General features: G+C 39.6%; 1 protein-coding gene across 3 annotated transcripts in view; it reads left to right on the top strand.

Moving 5' to 3' along the window:
• scrn2 (secernin 2) overlaps positions 1–10,406 on the top strand; it is a 12,057-nt gene extending 1,651 nt beyond the window's left edge. Inside the window, exons 2-7 of one of the 3 annotated variants that reach the window (XM_048614817.1) lie at positions 579–753; positions 2,815–2,996; positions 4,970–5,169; positions 7,344–7,556; positions 8,581–8,749; positions 9,878–10,402. In XM_048614817.1, the coding sequence (XP_048470774.1) occupies positions 580–753; positions 2,815–2,996; positions 4,970–5,169; positions 7,344–7,556; positions 8,581–8,749; positions 9,878–10,076 (1,137 nt within the window). In that variant the 5' untranslated portion in view covers position 579 and the 3' untranslated portion in view covers positions 10,077–10,402. Of the gene's footprint in view, positions 1–578; positions 754–2,814; positions 2,997–4,969; positions 5,170–7,343; positions 7,557–8,580; positions 8,768–9,877 lie in introns of all 3 variants that reach the window. The other 2 variants (XM_048614819.1, XM_048614820.1) reach the window with 2 other exon arrangements.
• Positions 10,407–11,102: the final 696 nt, after the last annotated feature.

Genomic DNA, 11,102 nt, shown 5'->3' with positions numbered 1-11,102 from the left:
GGTCCAGACCCGAAACGTCAGCTTTCCTGCGCCTCTGATGCTGCTTGGCCTGCTGTGTTCATCCAGCTCGACACCTTGTTATCTCAGATTCTCCAGCATCGGCAGTTCCTATTATCTCATAATACCATTCCTGATGCCTTGGCTGACTCAGCTATACCAGGCATTAAACCAAGAAGCTCCTGGATTGAATATCTCCGTATTGCCTCCAAACTAGCAAGTTACACAAGATCACTGATTTTTGCTTTTGGATTAATAAAGGTAAGCAGTGGTTTTATTTTAATATTCATTATTGGGATTTGGGCATTGCTGGCAAGACAGGAGTTTATTGGCCATCTCCAATTGCTGTTGAGGGGTGGTGGACTTGAACTGCTATCACTTGAAATGTAACTTTTCCCCACAGTGTTGTTGGGAAGAAGTTTCAGGATTTTGAGCTAGCTGAATTGAAGGATTGGCGATTATCCTTCTAAGTTGCAATGGTGTCCAAGTTGGAACAGTAAAGAGATACTTGAGCCTTTGTTTTATAAATTGCTTGTTGTTATGTAATACTGACTTTAGAGTGATGGCTTTCACTCTGACAGAATGACTGCCAGTATCGTCTGCGCTCCCTCTTCTTGTGACTGCTTTGTTGCTCTTCCACCTGCCACTGAGAGAAAAGAGGTGATTTTTGGGAAGAACTCGGACAGACCACTGGATGAGGTTCAGGAAGTGGTTTACTTTCCTGCAGCTGTATATGCACCAGGCTCTAAGGTGGAGGTAAGAGATTGGCATCCGTTCTTCATCTGGAATCTGACCGTGAATAAAGAAAGTAAGTGCTGAGAATACTTGGTTCAGGCAGCAGCTATGGACAAAAGGTGATGAGGGAGACAAACTTCAAGTGGAAAGAACAATTTTTGCTGCCCCGTTAATGCCAATTTGCCTATATTGGAGGTCCTTGAATGCAGAGTTTTCACCGTTGTCCAGACAATTAAGTTATTGGGAATTAGAGTTTTGTCCAAATAAATGTGTTGAATCATGATTAGCTTGTAAGCCTTCAGTGGAAGTTCTTGGGTACGAGGTATGTAAGTGAGTGAGCTGCATATATGAATTTGCAGTACATAGTTCAAGAGACTGCATTTTGGAGCAAAGTATTAATGCAAGCAAATAGTCTTGAGCTGGATTTGTTGAGTCTACTGGTTTTTTAGTCTAAAAGACTTGAGAACTGAGTTCATCTTTAAGCTTAATGCTATCACCTAGTATATGGATACACAGAATTACTAAAACTTCCTGATACAGGATGATTTGATACAACCTTAGCCGTGCACCACATTAATGTGCAAATAACGTTAATTAGTTTCTCTCTCCACTAGTTTTACTGTAGGTATTAATCTATTTAAATTACTTTCACTTGTAGAGAAATTTACAGTGACAACATTAAGCATGTGTATAATATCACCATGTTTCTTAGACTATTATGAAGCTTGCTGTTTCCCTGGTCAATTAGATCTTCAAGTTAAATTCCTCCTTTGCTATGCTGTTGTGTTTCCTATAGATCATATGCTCTAGTGATTATTCAAAGTTCCTTTACTAGTTAGGAAACCACTTCAAAATGACTTTGTTCAAAAGTGGAATTTGTTATATGGAAGCATATATCCAAGTTGTAGATATTCGGGGTTCATCTATAATCATTTTTTGTGAATATCTTCCATTGATTTTTTTTTAATGTGTGAAGATGAGTCTTCCAATTTCAGGCACCATGTTTCAGGTAAACTGAAGGTAAATTAGGCATTTTCCACATTCTTTCCTTGTCTATTACACTACCTACTTTCTAGAATAGTTTAGCTTCATTAAGGTCTCCACTTCAAAGCTTGGAAAGAACTTGAAAATAATTGGTATTTCAGCACCCATCCTTTCCAAATGCTGGAAGTAATTAAGCTCCAAAATGTGCGCACATTTTCTTCACTAAGGTAACTGAATTGCTCAAGAGAATTTTTTATTTGTCCTAGTTATGATGTGATTATCTTTTTCTCCTTAAACTGTACGATACAACAGTCCAAAGATGTGCAGGTTAGGTGGTTGGCCATGCTAAATTGTCTGTAGTGCCTGGGGATGTGCAGATTAGGATGATTAGGCATGGTAATTGCAGAGTTATGGGAATAGGGTGGGAGAGCTGGGCCTGCGTGGGATGCTCTTCTGAGCGTCAGTGCAAACTCAATGGGCCGAATGGTCTCTTTCCGCTCTGTAAGGATTCTGACTCCCAACAGTCTCACGAACTTGCAAAATACTACGGTGAATATATAGTTTTGTGCAGCAGAAGAATAAACAGTTATGATATTCCATTATTAAGTTGCTTACTAAATGAGATCAGGAGTAGGATATTTGTTCCCTCAAGTCCGTTCTACTATTTAGTTAGGTCATGGCTTATCTTATTTTGTCTCCATTTACCTTCCTTGGTTCCATGTCCATATTTAATTTTTGATTTTTTTTAATGAAATTTGTAGTTGATCCTCAGCCTCTGCCTTTTAGGTGAGAGATCTATATTTGTATTAATCTTCATGTGAACATGTGCTTCCTGACATTGCACTGAATGGCCTGGCTCTAATTTTAAGTCCATATCCTTTTGTTGTGGATTTCTCCACCTATCTGATCAAAATCCTTTAGCTATTCTAAGCACCTCAATTAGAGCACAACTTAATTCTCCTCAAGATACCATGATACATGGTTTGTTTGGATTAGCAAGTAATAATGGACATACTAATTTGAATTGTAGACAACCCATTTTTAGAACTGCCTATATTTGCTGCAGACCATACTTAATGTATTTTCTTAATTGAATAGTGCACCTACATTGAAATCGAGCAGATTGAGAAAACACATGCAGTGATTCTCAGCAGGCCGGCCTGGCTGTGGGGAGCTGAAATGGGCGCCAACAGCCATGGTGTCTGCATTGGCAATGAAGCTGTGTGGACTAAAGAGCCCGTCAATGAGAAGGAAGCACTGCTTGGAATGGACCTTGTCAGGTAGAAGCTTCTTTCCATTTGTAATAAAGTGAAAACTATTGTATTGATACAAATGTTTGAAAACCAGTGGACTACACTGCACAAGTATTCTCTGTGTTAATTTATGTGAACTTCAGAAGCTTACCTTGATGGAGCGCCAGCTTTTAACTCAGCTTCTGTTTTGAGCCCAGTGACTTAATGGGATGTTCTTTGACAGTAGGAATTTTCATCTCGATGGCACCATTTTGGTTTGATATTTTTCCTTTTTTCCTTCCTCTTGCTGAAAACGTGCTTAGAAATGACTAAGTTCTTGGTTTGCCAAGATGACCTGCACTCCAGTTTTGCCTATTCCTGTTTGAACTGTGGGGGCATTAGCATTAAGTATGTAGTGGGCGTTAAGGTGTTTCATCCAGCATCCCTTTTATTATCCAACTTCATTTTAATATAAAGCAGGGAAGTTTTTCTAATGCTGGATAAAACATTAGTAAGGTCAATGGCTCAACTAGAGAAAGTGTATTGAAGATTTTGCCAGGATGTTGCCAGCAGTGGAGGATGTTGAGCTAAGTGGAAAGGTTGAGATTGCTTGCTTTGCAACAGAGGAGGCTGAGGTAGATTTATTCTAGGTAGATAAAGTAGATAGGAAGATCTTATTTCGCTTGGTAATTTGGTTATTAACCAGGAGCATAGAGAAGAAACTTTACCGAGAGGTTTGAGGGTCTGGAACTCTTGTCTAAAAGAATTGTAAATGTAGGAACTCTTAATGCATTTCAAGCATATTTGGATAAGCACACAAAATGCTGTAACTGACTGGGCTATATTCCCTTTGCTATATTGACTGGCACAGACATGACTGGGCTAATGGCTTCCTCCTAACCATTAACTCTTCTTTATTCTACCAAGCATCGAAAACATGTAAAGACAGAGTAAAAAGTGGGGGCAGCCCTACTTTTTAAAAAAGACTGAACCAGCCGAGTTTTTATAACAAATCTGGAAATTTGATAGGAAAACAATTAGTCCTTGTCCACAAAGGACCAATAGGGATCTCTTGCCATTCAAGCAAGCCCATAGGTTGTATATAGATGGAGGGACACCACTTCACACTGTGGGGTAAGTGAGGAGGGAGGCTGACATGAACTGCTGTTAACGGTATAGGTATCGAGCCCATACCATTGGCGTCATTCTGCATCAATTGTAGCCATTCAGCAATTGAGCTGATTGACCACACTACTTGATTTTTATTTCTTATGCACGTACAAAATGACCAAATTTTTAAAATTCAATTGCTCCACTTATCATGTTAGGATTTGAACTTCTAGATTAATAGTCAATTACCATCCCCCTAAACAAAGTATAATGTGAAAATGCTCTGTGTGTACCTTCCTGTGGCACCTAACCGTTTCAACTAAATGAGTTAACTCCTGTATTTGGAATAGGCAGAAGCAAGCATTTTGGACTTTTCTGACTTTGTGAAAGGAGCCAAACAAATGCCAGTCTTTAGAAGAACTTTTTAAGCATTTGTCAACTAATACAGCCTTTGTTGTAGCTACTTCTAATAATCTACCACAGGAGTCTTAATTATTTGTTAAATAATCTTTGATTATTTGTTAAAGTAATCACTGTGATAGTGTATTCAAAGGCTAGCCTGAATAACATTGAGGAATGCAGGAAAAGACAGTATCGTTATACCAAATCTTTGCCACATGGGTATTTCATTCTAACATTATTAATAATTATTTATACATTGTTATTAAAAGGGGTGTCAACACAAAGTGTGACTAAATCTATTGCATTTTGTTTGCAAATAGATCACGATACCGATCAAAACTGCCTTGTGTATCTGACGTGTAATTGAACCTAATGCACGTGCCTCTGTTTTTCCCTCTCGAAGTTTGCCAAATACTTCTTTTCCCCCTGTCACTGTTGTGATGCTTAGTATAGATTGTAGTCTCTTCCTACTTTAATGTATATTATCCTATCTCTCGTTCCTCCCTTAGGCTTGGACTGGAGAGAGGTTCCACTGCTAAGGAAGCCCTTGATGCTATCACATCCCTTTTGGAGCAGTATGGCCAGGGTGGGAACTGCAAAGAAGCCCCAGAAGCATTCAGCTATCATAATACATTTCTGATTGTGGATAGGAAAGAGGCTTGGGTACTGGAGACATCTGGGCAATACTGGGCTGCTCAGCAAATTACAGGTCAATGGTGAAAATCATTTTGTGGTTAATCTGTGTTCTCTTAATAGGGTAATATGAAAGATTTCACAGTGATGCGGCCTGCAGAACTCAATCTGAGGTCTTTTAATCATGGCAGTATCAAAGCAAAAATGCAATGCACTTCTCTAATGAACAATTCATTTTCCAAACTACTGCAGGAACCTAAGATGTGCAAAACTCCTTTCCAGTCACTTAGCAAAAAGAAACTTATGATATGTAGTTCTTGATAGAGGAGAAGTAACCGGCTCTGGAAGGAAAACAAGCAAAGCCAACTTGTCAAGTAGAACATTCCATACGACTAAGGGTCTTGGACTCCAGTGCATTGCATTCCTGAATAGATTATATATTTGGTCCGGTCCCTCTGCATAAAAATGTGCAATCGTATTCATATTTTATCATCAATCATTTATTTGTATGTCTAAACTATCCAGTGGTTTTGTCATGTGTTTTTGAATACTGTCAGGAGAAAAGCTGGAAAGTTCTTGCTGATTTGGCTGAGTATCTTGTTTTTCAGCCCAGGCTTCTTTTGAATTTGTTGCTAAGCCTCTGGAGGTCTCAACATGCCTATAGATTGTGTCTTAGAGCTGTTTTTGACATTAAAAATCTTTACTTAACTTCAGCCTAAAGGTGTCAACATGTTTGACAACTGTGCCAGAATTGTTACTGTAGTATCAACGTTTATCATAATTCAGTCATCCTGCCCACTTGTAGCAGATGGTTATACCAGGGCTGTTGTTTTTATGATGATGTCTCCTATTCAAATTGCTTACACAGTTTAAAGTAATTAGTAGAAGAAGCAAAAGTGATATGACGGTAACTTTTACATGCAGCAAGTAGTTAGGTTCTGAAATGCGCTGTGTGAAAGTGTGGTGGAGGCAGGTTCAATTGAGACATTCAAAAGGGAAGTAGATGGTTATTTGAAAGGAACAATATGCAGGATTAGAGGCAGAAGGCAGGAGAATGGCACAGCTGATTTTGAGAGCCAGAGCAGACACGACGGGCCAACAGCCATGTTTCTGCACTGTAACAATTCAGTGACTCTAAATTGTTATTCATTTCATGTCTACTGATGATACTGGGTAACAATGTGATGCTGGTCAGTTATGCTTATTCCCAGTTGTATTTATGAGTTTCTCCCCTACCCACTGTGCAATTTCCAAAGGGTGGGGGTTGTTGGGGCTGCAATTTGGGTTGGAAACTGGATTCCTAAAGTCTTTGCTGTTATCCAAAAGCCCAGTAAACTGTCGGGGAAGTGGACATTGTGATAGAACCAGCATGATGACCGACTTTTATGATCAAGCTGGTTCTCCAAAAGCTCTTGTCTTTCAATACTTTGGCATTTGCATGATTTAATGCTACACGAATTGTTACCTGGTCTTTAAGTTCAACCAAAGGAACAATAGAATTGATTTTAACATCTTGGAGATACAGGGGAGAAATTTTGAAGAGCGGTTACAATTAAAGGAACAGGAGGAGGCCACTTAACTTAAACCTGTTCCATCATTTCGTGATTCATGGTTAATCTTCAATCTATCTCCAAATTACCGGCTGTTGCCCCATATCCTTTTACATCTTTTGACTAACTTATCTATCAATCACTGATTTAAAATTAACAACTGATCTACTGTGAATTGCCATTTACAGAAGAGAGTTCTGAAATTTTACTACCCTTTGCAGGTAGAAACATTTCCTAATTTTACTGCAGAAAGATGTCTCCTGGACTATTCCTCCAAACTGCCAACTAGCTATCAATGTATTTGGGCATAGTCATGGACACAATGAGGTTAGCTGCAATGAAACAAATACTTGATTAACTCACTCATTTAAAAAACAAAGTGTGGGATGCTGGAAATCTGAAATAAAAAAAAATGCTGGAGAAACTTAGATTGCAGCATCTGTAGAGAGTGTAAGAGTTAATGTTTCAAATCTAGTATGACTCCTCCTCTTAACTCACTCGCTCAAACGTCAAGGGTCACATCTAAAGAATTAGATGTCTGAGTAGCGAGAGAGCAGTTGGCACTTCCAGAGCTCCAGCTTGCCTCAGCAGAAATTGAAGGGGGAGAAATAAAGTGAACTGAATGTGACTGATGTAAAATTCGTCCTGTCACAAAGATGACTCAGATTCTTTTATAAGCTGTGTTCTTTATACTTACCAGAAGGAGCAAAAAACATCTCCAATCAGCTGACTATCACCACAGAGATCAGCAGTGAGCACCCTGGCCTTCGAAATTATGCCCAGAGTCAGGGATGGTGGAGCGGTGTTAGTGAGTTCAATTTCTGCCAGGTTTTCTCCCCAACTAACCCACCAGTGAGAATGGAGGCTGCAAAAGTTCGTTACATAGGAGGCAAGGAGCTGCTTTGTAAACAAGGTGAATAAAATTCAGAATCATTAACTAATGTTATTGTGTCCAAGTGTTGTTAAACAAGTGATCAAGCAGTTGAAAACACGGTTACTGGTATAACAAATGGAGGGAAATCTTGAACACCCTATAATTAACAGAAACACACCAAGATTTTCCATTTATAAACAAAAACAAACTACTTTTTATTCTGCAATAATAATAATGCCAGCATTATTAACTCAACATTATACAGCTTATTATTACTTAGCAATGAATTCAATTCTACTGACGCTTCCCCACTCCACTGAAGTTCCTTTTTATCTTTCGAAGTATTGACAGTTCAGGCACTTCTATGGGAACCAACACAAAGGTATGCCGCAACACACTTGAATTTACTTTTAATTTTCCTCAGTATTCCAGCTTTCTCCAAATTAAGAAATTCAAGGCTCCTTCTATTAACTTTTGGCTAAGCAACTGTCCAGTTTTCTGGTTTCTATATCACATAGGGGAAGAAAAGGAATTTTTTTGCTCATGACTTTTTTTTACCATGAGGCCAGTTGTGTCATGGTGAACTGTTGTCAATCTGGGTATGTAGGAACACCAGGTTTTTTAGCCCTTCAGAAAGACTATGGTCAACAAATGACCTATCATCAATTACCTACATATGTCCTTTATCCCCTCCACATTTTGATTAACAAAAAAATATCAATCTCTGATTTAAAGTTGACTGAACTTCACTGTTTGTGGAAGAGAGAACCAAACTTGTACCATCCTCTGAGTGTGAATATATTTCTTAATTCCCTTCTAGAAAGGGCTAGCTCTAATTTTTAGATTGAGATGGTTGAATTACTATATCAGAATGCTGTTAGTGTTGGTGAGTTGCTGTAGGTGGGTCACACTGTAGCCGTAGTGTGTGATAACAGCTAACTAAACGTGTGGCGATCAATCTGAATTGATATAACAGACCTAGTCATGAAACAAAGAAGATTTTGATCTAGAAATGTTTGAGAAACTTAACATTTGTATATAATAATCTTCCATTGTTTCACAGCGGGAAGCATCCAAGCTGAGACTATCATGGACATCCTACGTGATAAAGAAAGTGGAATCTGCATGGACTCTGAAACCTTCTGTACCACAGGCAGTATGGTTTCCATCCTACCTCAGGATGACAGTTTACCCTGCGTGCATTTTTTTACAGCCACTCCTGACCCTTCGAGGTCAGTTAACCAAAGTTGGTAAACACATTAACAATTTTTCTTCAACAGTATTGTGTGTGTGTTTTTTTTTCTCTTTTGTTCTCTGGGAAGTGGTGCCCCCAGTAATGCCAGCATTTGTTGCCTGTCCCTCATTGCTCTCAAACTGAGTGACTTGCTAGGCCGATTCAGAGTCGGCTGCAATGCTGTGTGTGGTTCTGGAGTCGCATGTAAGCTAGACCAGGTAAGGACAGCAGATTTCCTCCTCTAAATAGCATTGGTGATCCAGACGACTTTTTAAGACGATCAACAGTGAGTTCATTGTCACTGTTTTAAAAGAACAGCTTTTGAAATATCAATTGAATTTAAACTCCACTAACTGCTTTAGTGGGATTCAAATGCATGTTGCAGACATTAGCCTGAGCATCTGAATTTCTAATCTGGTGACATTACAACTGCGTCACCATCTCCTGTTTGTAGCAGATATTTTCTTAGGGCAGCAACTTATGACCGATGCATTGACGGATTTTGCTAAAGGGGCAATCCACTATTTTATCCACAATCTGACCAGTTTCTTACTCTGCACTGTTATACTTCATATTGGGGGTCAGTTAGTTCAGTTGGCTGGATGTCTAGTTTGTGATGCAGAGTAATGCCAACAGAAGGGTTCAATTCCCGCACTGGCTGAGATTACCATGAAAGGCTTTCCTTTTCAACAGAAATTTTGATGTCCACTTAGAAAAATGTCATCATTCCACTTTCAAGGCAGGTTGATCCTCGGGTTAAACCACCACACTCACCTCTTCCTGAGAGGGCAGTCCTATGGTCTGGTAAGACTATGACGACTTTAACTTTACCTTTATCTCCTACTGTCATGGTCTTGAAGTGAAACTTGAATACAGTCATTCATAAATTCCATGGGTAGACATTATAACACAATTTATTTCTTAGCTTGCTTTGTATTTTGACTTGACCTGATGACATTGATTTGTCTGCAGCGAGGCGAGAAATCATAAAATAAATTTTTGAAAAACGTTGTTGTGTATGGGAGTGGGTGGGTAACAGGGCAGCTTGATTTGCTTAGTGGCTCTTGTATGACCTCCCTCTGTTCCTTTGCACGCTACACTAATATTTTAAAAAATTTATTACTAGATCTGTCTTCAAACCCTTCATCTTTATCGATGATGTTATGCCAGTCCCTATGGTGATTTCCCCGAGTTATACTGGTGATGATCCAGTCAGGAAACAGCCTCGGTTCCAGAGAAAAGTGGATCGCAGACATGAATTGTACAAGGCCCACCAACAGGCTAGAGCTGTGATGGAGAGTGGACAGGTATTAACAGTCTTTTGAAAAAAAATTTGGCAAAGAATAACTCATCAGAGTATAACTGCTAGCCCATCAAATCTAATTTCTCATTATAGAGTGAAGTGTTTGGAGGTGAGGAAGGAGATGATAGTACAGGAGAAGAGCAAGTATTTGCTGGAACTATAGGTTTTCCAAATTCTACTGTTATTAAGTAGTAGTCGCAACTTCATTTAACAGTTCCTCAGGGTAGAGCTAATCAGGGCAACCACTGCAGGCAACCAGAAAGGGGGTAACCCTCATTTGAGGAATGGCAGTAAAGTTTGAAGAGCTGAGGGTGATGCACAGTGTAATTTACCAGGTCAGAAGGAGATACCTCACTGAATGTGACTTGCCCTGGGCCCCTCACCCATTGTGGGATGGCCATGCAACATCGCTGGAACTGCTTATTATGTTACTTTGTGCTTAAATACCCCGGTGTTCCATTTGCTGTGTTCCCCACTTTACAGGCCTGCTAGTATTCAACAGAAATTTTGATGTCTGCTCACTTGGGTGGCACAGTGGATCGGTGGTTAGCACTGCTGCCTCACAGCGCCAGGGACCCGGATTCAATTCCACCCTCGGGTGACTGTCTGTGTAGAGTTTGCACATTCTCCCCGTGTCTGCGTGGGTCTTCTCCAGGTGCTCCGGTTTCTTCCCACAGTCCAAAAATGTGCAGGTTTGGTGAATTGGCCATGCTAAATTGCCCGTAGTGTTCAGGGATGTGTAGATTAGAGGCCTTTACAAATTACTGCAGGGCATCTAATAGATGGCATACATGACTATTACTACGTACACGAGTCTCAACTGCAACACAGCAAAGATACAAGGATAGAATATGCATTGCTTTACAAAAACAAAGGAAGGGTTTCTAAATGGATACCGACTGTAATCATATTGATAAGAGTGGGAAATAAGCACAAAGAGTGAAAGAAGGGTTGCCAATTTTGATTGCATATATTCCTGGAGGTTTCAGCACATGTTCTCCTAGCTCCAACAGCCTCACCCAGTGAAACAGTGCATCACTTCAAAGTT

Source organism: Rhincodon typus, chromosome 30 (genome assembly GCF_021869965.1).
Source record: "Rhincodon typus isolate 14 chromosome 30, sRhiTyp1.1, whole genome shotgun sequence".
Classification (NCBI taxonomy): Eukaryota; Metazoa; Chordata; class Chondrichthyes; order Orectolobiformes; family Rhincodontidae; genus Rhincodon; species Rhincodon typus.
Note: the sequence above shows the minus strand (reverse complement) of the source record. Positions and strands in the feature narration are given on the sequence as shown.